This window comes from Vigna unguiculata, chromosome 2 (assembly GCF_037176805.1).
Source record: "Vigna unguiculata cultivar grain cowpea cultivar isolate G323 ecotype 2 chromosome 2, ASM3717680v1, whole genome shotgun sequence".
Classification (NCBI taxonomy): Eukaryota; Viridiplantae; Streptophyta; class Magnoliopsida; order Fabales; family Fabaceae; genus Vigna; species Vigna unguiculata.
Window position 1 is genome coordinate 34,612,093 of NC_140793.1, and position 24,152 is coordinate 34,636,244.

Here is a 24,152-nt window from a genome sequence, read left to right on the forward strand (position 1 = left end):
CTATATTTTCGTATTTAAAATCGATAAATAAATTTCACAATATAAAAACGTTAATTTTATTGGAGTTATATATTTGGTGTTTAAGGATTTTAACTCCTGTTAGGTGTGTTATCAGGGGTTATCATGTCCCGACGAAACTAGCGTTGCCAATGAATTAATTAGGATTTTTTATAATTTCTGAAACAATGAAATTTACATATGGTTTTTAAATTCCGGACTATGATTCTTTTACAAAATTTTTTTTAACAGAATTCGACAAAGTTTATTTTTTAACAAATAAAAAATATTTTTCTTTTCTTTTTAAGTTATATTAAATTTTTATTTCATATTAAACGAATTAAAATACTTACTCCTCTGCATTTTGTCTTGCGTATATGACAGTCCAAATTGCCATCCTTAGTAAAAAGAAGATCAAGCATGTGTAGGAAGAAAAAGATGAGGAAAGAAGACAAAGAAAAATGGATCATTCACAACTTTATAAAAGTAAGTTGAAAAGTATGGAGGTGCAGAAAGAAGTTGCCATTAAGCTATTGTAGACAAAAATGACAAAAAGAATAAAGGGCTGGGCCAGTTTAAATCAATTATTGTTTGCATTGTATCGTATTGATCATATGCACATTCCAAGAGTTATTATTGGGCCCAAATAGTTTATATATGAGAAATTAATATACGATGATACTTCCCTACATACGAGGCTAACCTTAATTAAGGTCGTTACTCCCTGCACCTATCAAAATTCTTCTCCACCTCATAAAAAAAATAATTCCGGAAAATATTTTCCGTAAAATGAAAGAATGTTTGTTTCCGAAAAACAAAATATTCAGAATTATTTATTGTGTTCCAAAAAAATAAATTTCAGAAATTATGGGTGCGATGCAGGAAGTAATTGTCCTTAATTAATTATAACTTACATCCATAAATCATAAACTGTGATACTTTTGTATTATGAAACAGAAAACAGTATATAAATAAAGTATAAGGATTAGTAGAAGGATATTGTAATAAAAATAAAATAAAATAAAGATAGTCCCTCGATGCAGGGACTAACTATTCCTAGGTCATGTTTATCCTTTAATTTGATGTAACCAACACCCACATGCCACTTTCACTCTTCCAAAAAGGTCGTCTATATTAAGTCACAACACATTTCCCATCACAGAATCTAGTATTGGGTGCTTAACTTTGTTTTTAATATCGACTAACTTTCAAATATTTAATACTCTTATTCTAATAGTAAAATATATTTTAAATAAATTAATTTTAGGAGACATAAGAATACATTTTTCATTTCTATATTTTTATTTAAAATTATTTTTAATGGTAATTAAAATAATTATCTACACGAGCTTAAATAATTAAATAAAAGACGTAAGAAATTAAAATATTAAACATTGAAAACATATTTTGTCACTACAAAACTAAATTGGTAGGAAATACAAAACATTAAATTACTTAAATATCAACTCTTGTTTGTAGGTATAACAAAATTGAAACGAAAACTACAATAGATATTTTCTTTTATTAAGATCTCATAGTCTATATGATCATGAAAAACAATTGAAATTGAGTGAATGAAAATTCTTATGATTTTATAATACTTTGCTTCAAGCAGACATCGTGATTATTTAAAACTCTCTCAACCTTTGTACTTTATTAAGGTCTCATGTTTGGTTCAGATTATTCAATGAAAAAGAAAAAACTTACTTCCTAAATAAAAAATAGAAAAATAGTTTTAAAATTTTATTTAAATAACATTAAAAGGAAGCTACAGATGTTGTTTTTTTTTTCCTCATAAAAGTTTAAGAAGATTAAAATTATAGTTGATTTAATGTATAAATTTTTGAAGTGAAAGAAACATACATTGAGCATAGAAAAAGTAATAAAAGAAAATGGTGAAATAGTTGGAGAGAGTTGAGTGGATCTTGATTTTGTTTTGGTCAAAGTGAAAGATTACAAAAGGTCCCCACCCTAGTTAAGGACTTCCCCACATATATGTTGGGAATCTGAATTGGGGTATTGCCACATGTTTACAGGTATCAATTTGCATATTCTCGCAAAATTTCCCACTTTCCCCTCTTTCCACGCCACATCCATTTCTGTCTTTCCACTGTTCTCAAATTCCAATTAACCCGTAAACAAATCCATTACATTTTCCGACATGATTTCCACAATTATAAAAAATTGTTAGAAATCTAAGTATGAATCTAAGTTTTGTATTAAATAAAAATAAAAAAGTAGAAAACTATACAAGAATAAATAATCATAAATTCATTACTTTAAGATTTTGGTTTGAGAGTAGTCTTAATATCTTATGTGGTTGGACTTAGGTCTCATTGGTGTTGTATCTTTCCAATAAACATTATCTTATAAATACCTTTTGTAAGGTTAAATTAAGTGTATAATATCAGACTATGAATTATAGTTTATCATAGCGAAATTTATTATTATTTGTTGGGTCTATTATTCCATTTGCTATTAATTCACGTTCAGACTTTTTATTAATATCTAATTTGATACTCGAGATGTGTATGTCTCATATATGAGAGAGGTTTGAAAGTCTCACATCGATTAAAAATAAAAATTAAATATAATGTATATTTTAGACGTGGATTTCATAAAGTTAAATTAGATTTAAAATTATGTTTTAACATATAACTAATAGTTAATTTCTCTAATTTTTTATACGTTATTCCTGTATATTGTATGATGCCGACTACTACCATGTTTATCACTTTTCAATAATTCCAAATAAAGTACTTATTTATTATCCATTTCAACGCCACCTTGTCAAGCTAACCATATCCAGAACCACCGTAAGCACGTCTTCAAACACATCACATTGCAAGTGATGGACACATGCTCATGAACCTGTGAGCCAAACAAACACATTCACCATGCGCATCAACAAATACCATCCCATTATTTATCTCGCCCCAGATATACTAGTATATACTATATACACAATAACAATCAATTATTACTAATAATTAATATACCCAATCGCATAGTCAACACTTTCATTATCCAAAATCATTAACATATATTTCGTCAAATCATTTTTTTAATCCATCAAAAAGAAAAAAGATATGAACGACCAGGTGAGAGATACAGATTCAATGCGCATACATTTCTTCTTCATGTCAGAAGTACTATTTTTTTCTTTGGGAGCGTGGAAATTTTATGTGGAGATGCATTTTAATTAGGTACATGAACTTAAAATACTAATTCTTTCAATGGTGGTAAAGAACATTTTTTGTGTACAGAGACGAATCCTGTGTGTGGAGGAATCTTCACAAGTTCACATAGCTTAATGTGCCAATCGTCAAAGTAAGAAAACAAGTATATTGACGTACATGTGCTTCTCCCTATAACCGTTAGGAATTCAAGTGTGAGTTTAAATCTCACATTGACTAGAAATGAGAAAGTAAAACACTACATAAGAATAAAGACCCATAAATCCACTACTTTAAAGTTTTGGGTTGGGAGTGATGTCAATGCCTTATGTGGTTGGACTCAAGTCTCATTAGTGTTATCTTGTCAATGATATTCCTGTACATAGAATTATGAGAAAACTCATTATTTTGAGCAATTTGAAATTACAAGCTCGAGACTTCGATGAAAATAACAAATGAAAAAAGAAAATGTAGTTTCTCTCTGAATGTGATATAATCTATGATTACGAAAACTTGTACTAATGACACCCTTAAGTCTAATAAAACAATTGCACAATTCCTTGCCAAAAAAAAAAAAACAAGACGATAAGGTTAACTTGTTTATTGATTTCTCATGTATGTCACCAACTTATTAAGTTCTCCTCTCTCTTCCATTATGCGTTTTAGTTTAATTTTGATGTTTGTTTATGATTATATTAGTAATTTGTAGGAGACGAGGGAAACAAGTTGTGTAAATAATTTGATGGTAGCTTCTTATTAAAATGGAATTATTGATCCACGTGTTGCGTTGAGCGGGTAATGGATCTTTTGAAGAACGCGAAAAGCCGATTTGTGAGAGCTTCCTAAAAGAGCCAACTATGATCTATTCATCGATCAAACTCATTATATTAATTTGTTGTACCCAATCAGTGATAGTTTTCAAGAGAAAAGAGGTTTCAAAGTCTCTGTGAAAGGCAACAAATCTTACGTCTCAATGTTGCTTTTTTGCCCTATTTGTATTAATTAATGAGATTTACGAACATACATGTTTAGAGTTTGACTTCAGTCATTAGATGTTAAATTAACACAAATATAAAAATGAAATTAAACTCGAGATGGATTATGTCACTGGCCGTCCAATAAAGTACTTTCGTCATTATTCTTGTTTGCCAAAACTCGAATTCATTAAGGGTTTTTAATGTCATTTAATTTGTTTAGTTTCTGTAAAAAATAGTAATAAATTAGTAGCATCGGCATCAACCACATACCTATGGTTACTGAGAATAAATTTGTGGTTATAATAGACCCGCGTGTCCATGTCCCAAATGCTTATCACTATTTTATCGAACAAAACTTAATAGTTTAAAGGAGGAAGAAGGAAAAAGAAAAAGTCTTTGCTCAGGTATATTTTTCTGAAAAATAAAATTATAATTTAATTAAGTAGAAAAATAGTTATTTACGTAAAAAAATGAGGCAAACTATCGACATTTCTCATCACGAGTGTTTATAATTAAATTTTTATTTTAGAATAAACAAGTGTCAAGGAAGATGCGGTGCAGCGGACTTAGATTCATAGCATATTTAAAATTATTATAAAACTTAAATCATTGTCTATATAAATTAAACATTAATATTCTTACTTAGTAGAAAAAAAATAGAATACGCTAAGAGAGTAGTTTTAAAGTCCATAAAAATAATTTAAAAGTTGTGATATAATGAATATATTTTAAAGATTTTAGTAATTAGAGATGGAATATTAAGAAAGATGTAGAATAAAAAGTTGAATAAGAGAAAAGAGAAAAGTGAAGTTGAGAGTAAAATAGAATATGAAAAGAGAAAGAAAGAGTGTGAAAAATGGATGATGAATAAAAAACGAGATGTTTCGTCACGATCACATCAATCTCCTTCTCACTTGGGTTAACGTTTACTAATATTAGCATATTACTTTTCTTTTTAATTCTCTTTTTCATCTACAAACACTCAATCATATTATATGGATTAAAAATATTATTTATATATATATATATATATATATATATATATATATATATATGTATGTATCACTTTTTTATTTGTATTAATTTTTTTATAACTGTTTTTATTAGATTTTTTTTCAAATTATTTTATGATTTTTTTTGTATATATGTATATTTTTTAAAATCTAATAAAACTTGAAGAGGACCTTGCATTAGAGTGAGTATAAAGGGCTGCATATTGGATCGTGTGGCATAATAGATCATCTACCTCCATTTATAATAGTATGCATTTAGGAATGAAATTAATTTGCATTCAATTATGAAAATGTACTTAATTTTCAGTGAGAGCAATTACTTCTAAACTCAAAATTGATTAAATTATATTGAATAAAAATAAAAAATTTGAATAGTTGGTTACATCAATTTAAAAATTATAACGTCAACTTATCTAAAAACTTGATTAATTTATTTAGGTAAAATTTCAAGTTAAATTGCTTCCATTTTGGTGATCGATACAGATTATAACATATATTACTTCAATTTGTATTTGTTATATTAGATGGACGGAAAACTCCTGCATTTTAATAAATTAAAAAAAGTTCAAAAGTAATTAAAATTTTAAAATCATTTTAGAACACTGACAAGTAAAATTATTATTATTATTATTATTATTATTATATATATATATATATATATATATATTAATATGTCACTTCTTTACTAGATTATTTTTTAATATTGATTTTATGATAGTTTTAATTAATTTTTATACTAAGTTTAATAAACATGGAAGAGGTAGGAGTCTCGCTAAACATCACTATCAATTATATTGAATATGTGTACAATTACTTATATAGAATAAATTATAATGACTACATTGGCCAAATTTATAAAAAATTATAAAGAGATTTTTTCTTTCTGTCCATATTTTATAATATCAATTCTATCATTTACGATATAATTATTTATTAAATTTTTTAAAATTAACGGTCATTTTTATCTATTTTTTATATAACTGTTAATTTTTCTATTAATTTTTTTAATAAATATAAATTTATTTTATATATTAACTTAATAATATTACACTATTATCACTTATTAACATACTATCATTTATACACATACGCTAGTTATAATAAAAGCGTTATTGATTTTGAAATATGAAAATTAAATCTGATTAAGAACGGAGTCAAACTTATTTTTCTAATTATAATAAATAATTTAAATAAATTTAATTGCCCCAAAAAATCAACATAATCAAGGAGTTTTTAAAATAATATATATATATATATATATATATATATATATATATATATAAAGAAATTAAAATTATATATACGGATTAAAAGACAATGATTCTAAACATAGGAACTAAAAATAATTTTTTTATAGCTATAGCGAAAAATAAGTAGTTAAACTACGTTGATTATGTAGAACTATAGCGTATAATAAATAAAAAGTTTTGAATATATAAATTATACTACAGTTTTAATTTTTTGATAAATAAAAAATTATGTTTGAAAATAAAAAATATATATTTTAATTTATATTCTGATATAATGTTATTTTTCATTTATCTTTATATTTTTTTTAAATATTAAAAGAGATACTACAAATATTAAATTAAAAATATTAAAAATAATAAATTGAAATAGATAGAAGATTAAAAAAATAAACATTAATAAGTATAATCACGGGCTCGAACAAGTTGAAGTCAACCTTGTATTTTTTTCTCAAAACAATTGATACATATTTTATTTTGGAATACAAAATTTATATTTGACAAAAGTAATTAAAAAATAACTAAAAGTTGAAACAACTAGTTGATAATATGATAAGATATTCCACCTATACATTACATCTTGCATTTCTCTCCATCATTATCTAAAAGTATGTTTACATTATTTTTTTATTATTATTTTACAGTGTTTTTGGTTTTCTCTTTCACGTAATACATGTACAAATTTAATCAAGTATTGAAATAATATATTAATATGTAAGTTAAGTAGTACCGCAATTCATATAGTTACGTGTTAAATAAATGAAAAAGATCGTATCTTTTAAATTGTAAAAGATGCATAATTATTGAAATAAATCATATTAAAAATATAGCTTAAAATAATATATATATATATATATATATATATATTTATTTATTTAAAGGCATTTGAAATTAAAATAAGAACATATAAACAGTGAATAATATTATGAGAGTAGATTTTTTTTTTGGAAGATAGAGTAGACTATTTTTTCAACATAGTTGGTCACATGTCATTTGTTTTTAAATGAGATAATAGACAAATTATTTGAATAAACATGCAATATTTTTTTATGTTAAAAATAATATTAATCGTCGAAAGTGTTTTATTTACACTTTAAACCTTATACAACTCTTTAAAACAAGTTTTTTCAATTAAAAAGAGGACAAAAGGATGAGGCATGTTTGAGGTACCTCTATTAAAAATATATAAACCTTTATAAAGTCAAACATAGAAATAAAATTTTATGAAAGTGAAGACATATCCTCTGTTTCTCATATGCAACATATAAATTCGTATGAAAAACAATAACTATTCATATGCAAAAAAAATAAAAATAAACATGGAAAAACTCAAAGAAAACATTCTTCTATTAAATTTTGTATTATAAAATAAAAAATTTAGTAATATGTCAATAAAGTCAAGAAAAATTATTGCATTTCTTGATTTTTCGAAAATAATTTATATAGTATATAAATAAGATTAACTGTTTTCACACTGATTAAGAACAATAATTATGTTTATTTAATATTCTTTTTTTATATAATATATAATTTTTATAAGTTATCCTCGAATTATATCTATCGATAATTATGTTCATATTTATAAATTAGAGAAGATTGTTTTTTAAATAGTAGTATCAAATAAAGTTTAATAAACTAAAACTTGTTTATACAATATTTAGTTTTACATAAGTTTTTTTTTTCTTATATTTAATTGTAAGGAAGATAAGTATTTATTTTTATCTGTCTCAATCCTGAAAAACTTGTCCTATGTTATCTATTATTTTAGAATTTAAATAGTATGTTTATTATTTTTTCCATTTTTCTATATATATGTTTATTATTATATTATTTGGCATCCATCCGATGCAAAACACTATAGTAACTCTTTGTTAAGAAAAGTGGAATGAAATTGAAAACTTTTGTGATAACATTAGGAAAAGAAAAACTAATAAAGCTTAATAATTGGCGTATCCAATAATCAATAACTAATTTGGTACTAAAGCATGCTTATCTATGGTAGCTATTCTTGATGCTGGTCCCATTTTGTGAGTGAGCATCGTTCTGTGGTTCTCTTAACTGAGGAAATAAAAGAATCAGTTAAAGCTTTAATGAGGCACCATGATGGGTCACAAATTCTTCCACTCACATTCAAACATTCATAATATCTAGAAGAACATGCACAAACAAATGAGAGGGTTAAAATGTTGCCTAAGGAATATTCATATAAAGACAAAACAACACCTGCAACAACCTCACACAACTAACTTTTATATCATTTCAATATTGTCACATGTATAAATACCATTACCTCAAAGACATCAAATACATAAACCTTCTTTAATTTCAAAAATACCATTACATCAAATACATCAAATTAGGCCACTAATTTTCATTTAACTAAAAATCCTACAAAGAAAAAGAAAATCACCTAACTCAACCAAGAGTCTTTTTGCTTCAACGACAAGTTATCGCTTAATATAGTAAACAACAACACAAAATGTCATCTTTATCTCATTTTTATTGAATGAAAATACATCAAAAACCAAACCATGCAACAAATTTAAATCTGCTCAAAACTTATGGATATTTATATACCAAACTCAAATCCATATAGTCAAATTATAGCTCAAGCAACTATATATGCAATCATTCATTTGTATTTATAATTTCAACTAGAATACTCATTTTAACATACATACCAAATCGAAATTTAACTACTTTAAATACATTATTTCATTACAAACAATTCAAAAGTCAAAAGTAAATGATACAATTATACAATTTCTAACTACATCTTAATTTTAAATTATTTTCTTAGTCTTTGAATCAATTGAAAAATCCAAATATAACTCAATATACAAAATAAATGAGTTAAATCAAATTTATTAACTCTCCTTACCTCCTATGAGATCATGTACTTCTAAAAGAAAGATAAAAAGGTCAAATAAAATTGGGAAAGTTTCTTTTTCTTTTCAAAGATTCTAATTTACATTGACAAATTATTACCATTAACCACATGCTTGCAGAAAACCATACATTCATTCGATTCATGCATGTTATCTCTCAAAATAATAAATTTAGTTTTTTCATCACAACAATTACTCCAAAATTCCAAAATATCAATATCAGCGTTCATATCTAGATGTATCACAAGTCCTGGTCCCATTTCCATTTCTGATCCTTCAAATTTTAGTAGTTACTCTTCGAACCCATCATCATCCCCATTATTTAATAAGATAATATATTTCGGAACCTCCAACATTTTTTAACACTGAAAAAAAGTTCTCTATATTAAACTATTATCATATAATTCTTGGAGTACTTGCACACCATTAATCATTTTCCCAAGTTCATCATCATTATCATAATTTTCATGAAAACAAAATCACTTTGTATCATGGTTAAGAAAAGCTCGCATTAACCGTTTACACATTTGTCATATTTCATTAAGAACTGGCAAAACTTCATGCGGGTTATTCATGTATTTATAAAAATGATAGTATTTTAATTGGTTAACTATAAGCTAGTTTAGTTTATGTGTGAAGTGCTAACATGCGTAATCTACAGAATCTTGTATTGTAATGGTATGTTTGGGCGAATTTGCATGGACCAATTATAATTCTTGTCCTTATATAACTATTGCAGAATTACATAACTTATTAATCTTTAATTACGATAGTAAGAGCTTTTTAAGTTTTCCTCAACTTATAGTAAAATTCAAAGTTTACAAAATCACTAAAATTCACCATTTTAAAATTTGAGCCATCAATAATTAAATAATAACAATATTACGAAGCAATAAATATAATTTTTCTATTATTCAGAAAAAAACAAAATATTGCATTCAAATAGATTCATATAGAATAAAACTAAAATACTAAATTTTATAATTTTACTCTCAAACATCAAAGAGAATTTGGCAACTTGTAAGAAGTTATATGTTGTATTGTTTTTATTTTGTCCGATGTCATGATTGATATGACATAATAAAATTTGTGCACATACATAGTTTAAATGAAGGGGTGGCATGAGAATTTGATTTTATAATAAAGATTTAGAAACCCTGGTCGTGTGTGGCCCTGACGAAGGTGTATATAAAGGTCCAAAACTCGTGCATTAAAAGCCAACTTCCTCTTTTGTATTACTTGGAGCCTTTCACTTCCAACAATGTCTACCCTCCCTACCACTCAAGGCAAAACAATCCCAGATGCCTCCGACTACAAGGGCCACCCCGCAGAGAGGTCCAAAACCGGTGGCTGGACTGCATCCGCCATGATATTAGGTCTCAAAAACCTATCTTTTTTATGAACAACACTTCAAAATCAAAACCATGTTTTTAACATGTTTTTTATATATGTATGTATGCATATCAGGAGGAGAAGTGATGGAGAGGTTGACAACACTGGGCATCGCCGTGAACTTGGTAACATATTTGACTGGGACCATGCATTTGGGTAATGCTGCCTCTGCCAACGTTGTAACCAACTTCTTGGGAACCTCCTTCATGCTCTGTCTGCTTGGAGGCTTCCTCGCCGATACTTTCCTCGGAAGGTCCGAACCCACTTTATCCCAACACTTCCAACATTATCTCTTTTTCTTTTTCATTTAATGGAAAAACCAAGATAACCCAGATCTCAATTATTCTATTCAACTCATATATTTTCTTATTGTGCCGTCACCGAAGTATATATATGGAGTATATGCCTTTGAGTTCTTATTGGGATTTTCGTTTTCGTTTTCCACAGATACCGCACCATCGCCATCTTCGCAGCAGTTCAAGCCACCGTAAGAAACAAAACGCGAAAACTTTTCTTGTTTCAACAATAAAACTTAGATGCAGCGATAACTAAGTTTCTTTGGTGATGTGTATAGGGTGTTGCGATATTGACGATATCAACCATAATTCCCAGCCTGCACCCCCCGAAGTGCACGGAAGACACCGTGCCACCTTGCGTGAGAGCGAATGAGAAACAGTTATTGGTGCTGTATCTGGCGCTTTACGTAACGGCTCTTGGCACTGGTGGTTTGAAATCGAGTGTGTCGGGGTTCGGGTCGGATCAGTTCGATGATTCGGACGAAGGCGAGAAGAAGCAGATGATAAAGTTCTTTAACTGGTTCTACTTCTTCGTGAGCACAGGGTCTCTGGCGGCAACGACGGTTCTTGTGTACGTGCAAGACAACGTAGGACGTGGATGGGGTTATGGTATCTGTGCGGGTGCGATTGTGGTGGCTCTTCTTGTGTTTTTGTCGGGTACGAGGAAGTACCGGTTCAAGAAACTTGTGGGGAGTCCACTCACCCAGTTTGCAGAAGTGTTTGTGGCTGCCATAAGGAAGAGGAAGTTGGAATTGCCCTCTGATTCCTCGTTGCTCTTCAATGATTATGACGCCAAGAAACAGACCATGCCGCATAGCAAGCAGTTCCGGTAAAATTTTCTTACCAATCGCTATCTCTTATTTTTCGTTTCTTCTTTCTTCTGGTTTTAGATTGATAGATATTTTTCAATGATTCTCTTTATAATAGTATTAAATAACTTTGCTGGAGACACCTCCTGGAGTAAGCTTTTTGACTTTAGAGTAATCATCCCCCCATGATACATATCGTCAATCATTCTTCTAATTAAATCTAGATTGATTGATGTTCAACTCAAGTTTTTCTTCCTCAATCTGAATCTTTTGGTTTTAATAAATTCCCAAGAAACTATTTGCAATTATAATATTCTGTTGTTCTGTACAAGTTCTCGGTTGTCATAGCTTGTTAACTTTAGTTTGCTAAAAGAAGTATTATTTTAATGGAGAAAGTTATTTTCATACTTCAGAAAGTGTGCATACATATATATAACTTGAAGATGGGAATAGAAAGATAACAGGGAAAGGGATAAAAAAGTAGTATGTGTGAAGTGATCAGTTTGAAATTTTGGATATGGGAAAACAGGTCTTTTTTTTTTTCTATTTGTTGGTTTATGTGAAAAGAAAAGCTTTTTTTATTCCCACTGGTAAGAAAGGAGAATTTAGAATTCCAGTTACAGTTTTATTATTTCCTTACCTGGAAGAGATTCCAACCATTGGTCCATCGCTTTATGTTGTTTTTTAAGCTAGGTGATTAACGTTAAAAAAATTGAGCACAGACCGAATTAAGTGGTGTTGAAGGGTAGCTTAAAATATTTGAATTTGAATGAAGAACATTTAGGAGGGTAGTTGGAATTTGTTGAAGCGTGAATGATTGGACGAAAGAATGGACTAGGTAACGATGTAGAGCCAGATATGTAGGGCTAGTTGGCCATGAAAGGGAAAACCAATAAGTTATCTTGGCTCATTGGTCTGTGGTCTGAAATGAAGTCCACCCCACGAGCTTGGAGAAAAAAAAAAAAGTGTATGGTTTAGAATCTTTTGGCATACTTTGCTTGGAATTTTGATACTACATGCAACATCATTTTTATATGTCTTGCCCTTCTTATTTGCTTCAACGTGTGGAGACAAGGACGATAAACACCTTTCTTCATCTGTTTCCAATAATTGTCCACAAAAATTAAATTGCATTGTGGGCAGAGGAATCAGAATCCAATCACCCCACGTAAGAGTCGTAGCAACGACAAGGTTATCTCCAAGTGGAGATTCACGCCTCATTTATTTTCTGCTATTTATTTTCTCACCATTGTCTCTCTCACACCCTGCCACCTCTAACAGAGACAACACTATGTCTACGCTAATGTCCCTGCACACCTTCATGTGATCATTTCCATGGCACATTATCGTACTCTAATACTAAACTCGCATTTTATTCAAGACATGCAGACAGTGGAATAATTATTTAATACAAACAAAGTGCATCACAGGCTAACTATTTTAATGGTCATGCAGAGGCACGACCAATCGGATTTAGTTAAATAAAATAAGTTACATTTTTTCCATGAATTTTGCTAAGCTTGATTTTATGCCGTTAATGTTAATATTAATATGTGTTTTTAATTTTGAGCAGTTTCTTGGACAAAGCTGCAATCGTTGATTCATCGGGCGGTGGAATGAAGAGAAAGTGGTATCTTTGCACCTTAACAGATGTGGAAGAAGTAAAACTGGTGATAAGAATGCTTCCCATATGGGCTACCACCATCATGTTTTGGACTATCCACGCTCAAATGACGACATTCTCGGTGTCGCAAGCGACCACCATGGACCGGCACATAGGAAAAACATTTCAAATGCCCGCAGCATCGATGACCGTTTTCTTAATCGGAACAATTCTCCTAACAGTCCCCTTTTACGACCGTTTCATCGTTCCGGTGGCAAGAAAAGTGCTCAAGAACCCACATGGGTTGACCCCTTTGCAACGCATAGGAGTTGGTCTGGTGTTCTCGGTGTTTTCCATGGTGGCAGGGGCACTGATAGAGATAAAGAGACTGAGATACGCACAAGCACATGGTTTGGTAGATAAGCCAGAAGCAAAGATTCCAATGACGGTGTTTTGGTTGATCCCACAAAATTTCTTTGTGGGGGTTGGAGAGGCCTTTATGTACATGGGGCAGTTGGATTTTTTCCTTAGAGAGTGCCCGAAAGGGATGAAAACAATGAGCACAGGGTTGTTCCTGAGCACACTGTCTCTGGGTTTTTTCTTCAGCTCCTTGTTGGTGTCTATAGTGAACAAAATGACAGCACATGGTAGGCCATGGCTCGCAGATAATCTTAACAAAGGGAGGCTCTATGATTTTTACTGGCTTTTGGCTATTCTCAGTGCCATAAATGTGATGTTATACTTGGTTTGTGCTAAATGGTACGTTTACAAGGAGAAGAGGCTCGCTCAGGAGGGCATAGAATTGGAAGAAACAGATGATGCTGCTTTCCATGGCCACTGAATCTTTTCCCACCAACATTTTCTCTCTCTTTTTTTTTCTTTTTTTTTCTTCTTCCTGTGCTTGTATCAATATGCTAATCAAGTATTTTCACTCTAAAAAACGAAAAAAAAAAAACAGATAAAAAAGAAGGGCTAGCATCTGGTTACCATATAAATAAGCTTGTAAGTTGTAACCATTTTGTATGTGTTTATACTGTGCAAAAGAAAATGCAAATAAATCGAAATTGTTTACTCCATGTGTTTCATCGATGTGATCCATGTCTTAATTATTACGCACACGTTCCTTGCAAACATGACAGTTAAGTCCCACCAACATTTAACGTAGGACACATGCAATACCAAAGTGATGGTGGGTGCTGACCGGCTTTTAGTTCTTTAGTTATCATTAATCACCTATCACTTCCAGACACATCGCAACCCGACAAAACTGAATATTTATCGATCTTTTATACCTTTACATTTACTTTTTCTTTTCTTGACAAAATTTCCCTTTACAATTTACTTACCTTTTGTGTAGAATAAAGACGTTATTCAACTAATCAACTTTCAAAAAGCCAAGTAGTTTTAATTATTATTATTTTTTTCAAAATCAAGTTGGTTACAACAATAAACAGTAATGTCAACAGAATAAGAACACTATATATAAATCTACACTTAAATATATTTTCAACCTTTATTGGTTTTTCATTTTTTAGAATACTTATTATAGTCTTCATCCTTAATTATATTATATTAAAAGATAATGTGTACGCACTGCCTGTGTCATGTATCCTCCACATCTCATCTTACATGATTTAACCTTGTTTTGAGGACTAATGACAAATACAACTTTTCCGAATAGGGGCGCGGAATTTGAATACATACTGATTTGGCTTTTTCTTTTGTCAAGAAAACCTTTTCTCTAACAAAAAGCCATTTTAAGTAAACTAAACTCTATTTGGGTGTGATGGCCAATACCCAAATTCTATATTTTGTTGCTCTCTCTTAAAGAAAGGATTTAGAGGGGATTATTAAACTATGCTTAATTGGAATTCTTTAACAATTTCATTTGTCTTTGACGAGGGTATTATATGCATCTTGTATCAGTTAGGATTTCCTAATTTTAATATAGTAATTTGTTATTCTTTCTCAAGCAGTGACATGACTACCATTACATGAAACATCTCATATTCCTGATAATACTTAATTTTCCATGTCAATTTGAATTTGGTACATACGAAATTATGAAGTAGGAGAAACGTAAGAAAAAGCCTGTGGTTGTTTATTTCTACCAAAATGCAATCAATTAGGTAATAAATCAATAGCCATTGCGGGCGAGTGTAGCTATAATAGGATAAAGGGTATATCCTTACATCAGCTAATAATGCCCACCTAATTACATACAAGCAAAGCAAAACCATATAAAAAAAAGAGGCAAAATTATGACATGGTAACGAAGAGGTAACGCTGTGATATTTGAAGCTGGATTTCCCCCACTTTGTATATACGCACATCCAACACCAAGAAACAATTTCAATTTGAGATCACCAGATATTGGCATCTATCTTCGCGCAACAGTAGTAGCCTTGACCATGTATGTGGTTTAAATTCACAAAGCATCGTGGATAACAAATGGTGGAACCTAACTGTGCTACCCTTCCTCACTGTTCATTTATCACACCATCAAAGGATGACAATTTCAGCGGTTTCTCAAATCCCATTCTTGTAAAAACACACGGCATGCAACAACATTAAAGCTAAACTCCCCATTGGTTAACCTTCATGATCATTATCTGCAACATAAATACCGAGTTACAGCTCAAGATATACCTACAGAGTGTCTCAGACATTATTGCAAGCAAAACACTGTTTATTTTTTTCTTCTGAAGTGTGTATGAAATATTCCACTATGTGAAACGTTACCTGAACCAAGTTAAAATGCACTTAAGGATCGGCAGAGTCTTCGTTGATTTCACTAAATATATCAGGGCAACCGTCCCAGCTTCGAAGCTCTCTCGCTTCCCAATATCCACCAATGTATCGAAAGGTTCCACTTTCACCTTCTCTTCGGAACCACCTGGGCTTCCAACCACTTTCTTGTATTTTCCTTGACTGTGGATATATAAACAATGATCATCATCAATATACAAAGGAGAAGAAAATCACTACACTGCCAAAATATCACTAGAATACAGATTACAACACAAAGAGCTGAAGCACAAACAAATCACAATTAGTAATGTCTATAACTTTGTTTAACTTCATTTTCATTTTATATTTCTCTCTTTCTTTCAATTACAAACTCAAAAGTTAGGGAGACAACGGTATGAACAATTAAAAGGAAAAAACAAAAGATGAAGAAGTGAATGGTTCAATATAGGTAATGTGTTTATCGTTAGACAACTTCTTGGGTTTTCTTGTTCTTGGGTACTAAAAGCAAAACTTTATCGTTAGACGTGGAAATCGTTGTTTTAAAATCCTCCATAAATAATTAAATTAATAATAAATAAACTAATTTTTCACTCATTTATTTTAAATTAAACAACCTTTTTTTTCACTTCTTTCTTAAGTCTTTCTCTTCTTTAATTTTCTCTTCCAATCTCTATATTTATGGCATAAAATAAGGTTTGGATTCAGAAAACAATGTTAATTCTGAAACAAACCAGTTTAAAAATAGTAAAGAAGCAAAGTCTAATTGAAAACTTATGCTCTCATTTAGTATGAACGGAAAAGAGCGAGAAAAAAGCACTCACTTTCCTTGTTTTGATCTCTGTGGACAAAGAAAGATGAAAAAAAAAAGTGAAATCCAGAAGTTCAGTTTTTGTTTTTCCAAAATAAAAAGAAAGAAGCTTTGTTTGAGACATACCATTCTCTGACGCTTTTCCAGCCTTTGTTTCTCGAAATTAGCCTTGTCGTATTCCCCATTCTCTAGATGGCGTTGATCAGGTCGAAGCCTGGAATCCGTTGGCGGGAGGTTCTCCTTTAATCCGTGATCAAATACCCGTGATCAGAAAAGGCTATAAAAAACCATAAGAGACGCATATATAAGAACTGGAATGCATATCAAATAATGATATAATACATCATTATATACCTTGAGTCCCGGAGTAAGCTCATTGAGAGTGATGGCAAATGGTGTCAAATTATACCGGCTCACATTAGGAGATGCCATCGTCCTTTTCCACAACAAGGATGCGTTTGCGTTTGGTGAACTCAAATCTTTAGGCTTCACATTTACATTACCACTCATATAGTACATGCTGTCATCCCACTTCCCAAACAATGTCGCAACTTTTTTCCCCGTTACATCTTCCACAAATCCATGCACCTAATTCAAACCGCACACTCATGTTATACATTCAAATTTCTAACATTTAAATAAATCATTTTCAAATATCATACATCCAATAACTTACTTGCCGAGGATTTCGGTCCAGTATCGTCTGCTCTTTGAACTTGAGTCTGCACGAATACTTCCGATTGCCACGTATATCCATGTCTCCATGATGATCACAGTATATTTTCCCAAGGATGAGATTATAGATCGTGGTGGTGACCTAACACAAGAAACAACAAGAATCACAACATTGATTTAGAGAAAATATCACCATGGGATTTTACAATGCTTACCTTGCTCCACTGAAATATTTCACCATCATTGAACTCTAGGGTCAGAACACCCACTGGATCAAGCTGAATTGACCTTCCCCGAAACTTTGAATGGATGTTGCTGTCAGCCCAAAACTTCCAACCTCTACCTTCGCAGTGGCAGGCAATGAGTGTTGGATGATGACTCACCTGTTTTAGACATAATGACTGAAGCATCAACTATATACTCGGTGGATGATGAATTCCTTGCTCATATAAATATACTAACACAAAAGTACGTACGAAGATCGAATTATAAGGAACTTTCTCTGGGTCCTGTATCTCTGCTTCAGTAAATTATAAGTAACTAACCTTCTCTGAAAAGAAGCGAATTCCTTTCTCGGGGTAATCAGCTTCGTAGGTTTCACCCAATAAAGGATTAAAGGGTTTACAGTTACGACCTTCAGATGACGCATAACCGGATACTGCAAAGGCAGCAACATACAGTGCCCGAAGAAGACCGTTTCCCTGAAAAAAAATATTCAAAGGGGAAAACAGATTCACTACTTGGTTATGAGGCAACTGATCAGTTGCGACCAAACAAATTCACAGAAATGAAAACAAAGAAGCTAAAGGAGTGCAGTAAGGTTACTTAATCTGCATATCTCAAGATATGGAAACAACCCAAAAACATTCACGGGGAGAGTTGAAAAGAGAAGTTCTAATAAAATCATCATGTCCCACTAGACAATAAAAAAATTAAGGGTAAAGGAGTGCTGCTGATAATGTAGGCATTATTCAATACTAGTTTTAAATTTATATTGCCAGCACTTCAACACTGGTGTGGCAAAAACAAGAGCAAGAAGTATCTTACTGATTTTCCGTATTCGTGAGCTAGATCTAGAAGATAAGAGTACTCCAAGTCCTCACAACATTTTTGTAGGGATGATATAGGCTCATTAAAGTATACCGGGAGACAAACTCTCGTGAGATCTTTTCCCACGTTGTCCTTGATCATTGACCAAAGACTAACACCCTTCTCTTTCTCAACAGGATCTGGAAGCTTTTTTCGTCTTGCAATCTGAGGATGCTTATAATTACAGACCATGTTCTCAGGATGAATGTTCTCTGTATCAGTGGATTGCGTGCTGATTTCCCTACACCTGTCCACTTCATTTATAGCTCTTTCTGACTCACACTTGCAATCAGTCTCTGTAAAACAATCTCTAGTATCATAATATGAGATTTCATCTTCATCTGATACTTCCTCCATCTCTTGTTTCTCAATATCATCAGATGATTCAGTTGTACTACATTCTGAAACCAAAAGGTTCATGTGAAAAAAATAGTACATCTTGAAAGGACAAGTTCATAAATGAAATCAGCATGCTCAGCAAGAATAGTTCCTATTCTGGTTGAATGAATAAGCAAATCATGGACCCTCAAGTTCTCACAGAAATTGTCTCACATATACATAAATTGCCTCGACGGATAGAGGCATATGAACTACGACCATAAAAAGTATTAATTTTTTTAATTGATTGACTTTCGAAACAAAACTGTTAGTTGAACTGAATGTCAAAGATGAAATAAAATAATGAGTGATAAATTCTCTAGAGATCGGCATGAGGATGCTGATAAAAATTCTAGTGATTGAATTAAAACTCTGGAACTTCGAAGAAAAAAATATAAATACACGGGTCCATGCTCCAAGGTCATTTAGCCAAATAATTTTCATCATTCAAGAAACGGTTGCAACAACAAAATGATGTCAGCAATATTCCTTCTGTTCATATAAGACAGAACCATCGGTCCCTGTGATAACTTTCAACACAACAAAGATTCCGCATACAAGCACATGCTCATTAAATCAAAGAAGAAAGACAAAAGTAACAGCATATTATAAACAGAAAACATGGGTAACATATATTGCAGTACCACTATATTTTCCACGTCCAAGACTTGAAAACTCGTTCTTTGTTAACTGGTAATCACCATCGTGTATTGCAGTGGCTTCAGGTTCAGTATTAGCTGCCTGTTTATTGTGATCAATAGCAAATTTGTTAAGTCCCGTACCGTAAAGACCTTTCACATTCAGAAATTACACTAACACAGAAAACGGCAAACTGATATGATAGTTGAATTGACATGTAAGTCCGTGAATTATAATTACATTTCAAAGTAAGGGAAGAGGCAGAAAACAATTGATGCCATCGATCAAAGTCACCAATGACGTGACTCTTCTTAAAAGACATTAGAAAAAACCACAAAAAAAGCCAAGAATGCATGACAACATGAACCAAACATGTCATGTGGTCTTCCAATTTTATTTTTTGACTTGGTTCCTGATTGTATGATGACAATACTACTTCAGTTGAATTTGTACCAACTCAAATAGTCAGATAATTTCATCATAATTATCCAAGAACGACATACCCCCTAATGTTTCCATCCATGTGTTTGACAGAACTAAGAAGCACAGCAGTTATTATGAATAAAATATATACATAGGAAATATAAAACTATATATATATATATAGTTATATATATATATATATATATATATATATTTATATATATAGCTAAAGTATTGAAAGTTTATGTACATACATTTAGTTAGAATTAGAAAAAAGTGGTACGCGTGACAAGACAACAGTCTCCTTACATGAAAGATAGCTTCTAAAATATAATTGATGGTAAAGGAGACTGAAAAGAAACTTTTGGACATTAAACAAATATAATACCGTGATTATTTTATCAAACTATGTACTCGACCATTTCAGATCATAAATTATAAAACAAAACAGCCGAAAACTTTAGAGATCAAATGACCTGGAATGGTTAAATTATTGCACAATTCGTGATCTTTGACCACATTTAAAATGATAGGGAGGGATGTGGTGGGGAATAATAAAGTAATAAATACCCCACAGTTCTTTAGGCATTCAAATGAACCCAATATAGAGGAAGATAGTGACAAGCACTCCAGAATAAAGGACAAGATAAGAAATGACCTCCAATTGCCTTATTGTATCAAGCAGATTAGATCGCTCTTGACAAAGAACTTCAAATTGTCCTTGCATTTCGGAGAACTCTGAGAGCATGATTTGTTCGCACTCCTTTACAAGGTTCTCACTGGTACCCTCTTCAAGCAAGCGTGACTTAAGCCTGTCGGTTGACACGGATATATCATTGGGTGTGAGCAAGAGATGATCATGGAGGGGTTGATGAGGATATAGGCCACGTGTCGAAACCAAGGCCTGTATCCACGCTACCCGGTCGTTCCTCGAATCAGTTCTCAGATGGAGAGTTTTCGTTGCTGTAAATATATAGAAACGCCGATCATCTGACTTGCTCTCTCTAAATGATGAAATCTGCTAAACATTCACGCAATATAATTTCATTTCAATTTCAGTGCACCAACAAACTCACTCTATCCAGGTTTTTTTTTTTATTGAAGAACAAAAATTACAGATAGGAAATAAAATTAAAATTATGAAAAAAAAAAAAGACATAGCAAAGACTAAAATTGTAGAAAAAGAAGAAATAGTGATATCAGTGTACATTGAAAAAGGAAATACTATTAGAGAGTAAAACGAACAGGACGGCAACAAAATCTATGGGAAGAGCCCATAGAAAATTGTTACAAAGGAAAAATGGGGATAAACTTCCCAAGAAGTCACACGGACAAACAAAAAATAAACACACTCTACAACCTCAACAGAAAAAAAAAACAGTAAAATTTTTGTAGTTAATGAAAGACTCCTATTAATAATCAGAAAATGCTACTGAACACATTGGCCATTCAGGTTTTGGTTCAAACCAGTGCACTATATATATTATAAAAAAAAATTAATGTGTAAAATAACTGAAGAAACAAGGTAACAAAACATTGTTTATAGCCTCTTACTTCCTTTGTTTTGTTTTTGCCCCTTTTATATAGGAGGAGAGAGCTGGGTTATTAACTAACAGCATTGGAGCACCATACAAGTTTTTCCACTCTACTCTACTCTAAACGAAAACCCCGAAGAGATATGAAAAGATAATATCCCACCCAAGTTGTTGCTAGTCCCACATAGTTTTCTCCATTTGTTAAAAAAAAAAAAAAGTATTCGGATAAATCCAATAAAACTGAGAGGCCTTTCTACTATTTGATAAGGTTGCTTAAAGTAACGTCTGAGTCATTCCAATTTACAAAGCTAGACCCAAACCCATGCCAGTCCAAGATCCCTAATTAACTGCCGTTGGATCATCCCACTGTTCACATTTTTTATTCCATCTATTCCAATATAAAATGACTCCTCCTTGGTGTCTTGCATTACCTTTGAGGCAAGCAAAGAGAAAGAAAAAGAAAAAGTATGTCAACATTGCATTTTCTCTCTCCAAATTTTTATAAGCTACAGGAACATGCTCTAGGAAAATGGGAAGAGGAAACCGAAATCAATGAAAAACAAGGGAAAACGTACAGGAAAAATAAGTAGTAAAAGAATAAAAAAAAAAAGGAAAAGGGCAAAAGACCCAGGTGTTAAGTGTTTCATGTTTTAAACTGAAATGGTAAACTAGGTAAGGTGGGAATGGGTGAAAAACAGGTGCCAAGAGGAAGCTACATTAATAAGAGCAGAGCTGAATCGTAGAAATGCATCCTTCAACAACCAATGGCCTAATGTGACCGCAAGTTAATGCCTTACCTAGGGCTACGACGTAGTCTACCGTACCCTCCATGGCCACCTGTTGATGTGACCCACTCTACATTAACAACCAGTTATTAAAACCACAATTACAAACACCCAACTCTCACACTGAACTCAAATCCATCATCATCATGTTCTAAGGTTCATTAGAATCATTTTCACTCACCAAATAATATTTTTTAGATAAATAATATTGAAATTAGATAGAGATCATTAACTGCAAACCTCCTGTTACTTTGAAATCGCAACTAAACCCACTTAACAGAGCGTAAATCACAGTCAACAATGGCGGAAACCTGCAGATATACACCTTATTGTTCCAATAGAAAAAAAAAATACATATATATTATATATTTATATACTTATATATTGTTTTTGTTCCTTTACCCTGTCAAAAAAGAATCACATTCAGGTGAGTGAACAAATTTAATCGCAAACCTTGGTACACATTAATGGTTGGGTTCACATCACCAACAAAATTGAAGAACGGATAGAGGACATTTCACATATGTGAAATCGAAAATCGGAATGTCATTACTGCGTTTTGTTAAGCTAACTTTCACTGAGCTAGTGTCGTGCCGGGAAGCAGTGTAACTAAGGAGTCAGATCACACAGGCAACGCCTGCTATGATCCTTCATTGATTTTCAGATACGTGCGAGAGATGGAACAGAAACAAACAAAATCAACATTATAAGTATGTATAAAAGATTAAAGTTACCTTGAGATGGACTACACGGGAAGAGGAAGAAGCTTTGCGGTGTTTTCCTCGTGTGGCGGGGACAACTCTGTCCACTCGTGCGAGTCGGTTGGTGGAAATTTCCCCGATGAAGCGAACGTCGTCCGGAGGAGTGAGAAGGTTGAGATTCTCCGGACAGCGGATCTTGGCATAAGAGAGAACACCGTTTCGGAGGAGGAACCATCGGGATCTCCAGCCTTTGCCGTAATTGGTCCACTTGTAGAGAACGCCGGCCACCGTGGTCTCCCATCTTTGAGCAGCATTGCCGAGGGATCCCACCAAAGGAAGACTCCTCGTTTGGAAAAGTCTCGCCGCCATCCGCTCCGGGGAATGGTTGCCGATTCCGGGACTCTCCAGAGAGATACAACACAGTTGGTGCATCTCTTTCACTCGCATTTTCTCTCCCTCAAAATACTTCTTCCTTACTTTGGTCCCTTCTATTTTAGATTGATTTAATGCGAGGGTTCTTCAACTAGCACCTGAATTATCTTTTTCATTGATTCAGTGTTGTGAAAGCTAGTGAGGTTGGAAGAAAATTAGAAGGACATGGAAGGAGGTTGAGTGATGGATACATTAGTGGGAAAAAAAAAGTGTGCAGAAGAAGAAAAGCTTATAAATTTATTTGAAGAAAAGAATGAGATTTGTATATTCAAATGAATAAATTAATGTGTTGAGAAAGAGGATTGCAGACAGGTATATATATATTAGTTGGATTTGGCAAAGGCAAAGAGAAGGGGGCAAGGTAGTAATAAAGTGAAAAAAAGAGGGTTTTTAAATGGAAAAGATAGAGTGATGTGAACTACTTGTGTTTAAATTGAGGAGAAACTAGTCCTAGTCCTGAACCACAACTAAAAGAGATATTTGATTTTCTATACTCCCAGATGGATAACTGAAAAAGGTTTGAAATAGATACCTTACT

At 31.9% G+C, this 24,152-nt stretch overlaps 2 protein-coding genes across 13 annotated transcripts; one reads left to right on the top strand and one right to left on the bottom strand.

Moving 5' to 3' along the window:
• The first annotated feature begins 10,481 nt into the window (after positions 1–10,481).
• LOC114170662 (protein NRT1/ PTR FAMILY 6.3-like) lies at positions 10,482–14,469 on the top strand. Its single transcript, XM_028056189.2, has 5 exons — positions 10,482–10,674; positions 10,766–10,943; positions 11,138–11,177; positions 11,265–11,815; positions 13,369–14,469. The coding sequence occupies exons 1-5, from the start codon at positions 10,560–10,562 to the stop codon at positions 14,237–14,239; spliced, it is 1,755 nt and encodes a 584-aa protein (XP_027911990.1). The 5' UTR covers positions 10,482–10,559; the 3' UTR covers positions 14,240–14,469.
• A 1,009-nt stretch (positions 14,470–15,478) lies between these two features.
• LOC114170597 (oxysterol-binding protein-related protein 2A-like) lies at positions 15,479–23,900 on the bottom strand. 12 transcript variants are annotated; one of them, XM_028056111.2, is made up of 12 exons: positions 23,216–23,899; positions 20,820–21,182; positions 19,744–19,840; positions 18,680–19,122; positions 18,178–18,333; positions 17,848–18,015; positions 17,634–17,774; positions 17,312–17,545; positions 17,084–17,197; positions 16,971–16,987; positions 16,141–16,329; positions 15,479–16,010 (listed from the first exon to the last, which is right to left on the bottom strand). In XM_028056111.2, the coding sequence occupies exons 1-12, from the start codon at positions 23,627–23,629 to the stop codon at positions 16,007–16,009; spliced, it is 2,340 nt and encodes a 779-aa protein (XP_027911912.1). In that variant the 5' UTR covers positions 23,630–23,899; the 3' UTR covers positions 15,479–16,006. The 12 variants fall into 12 exon arrangements, with proteins under 12 accessions (XP_027911912.1, XP_027911949.1, XP_027911928.1 ...); XM_028056148.2 differs by having other exon boundaries at positions 20,820–21,124; positions 23,216–23,898; XM_028056127.2 differs by having other exon boundaries at positions 20,820–21,179; positions 23,216–23,898.
• Between the last annotated feature and the right edge of the window lie 252 nt (positions 23,901–24,152).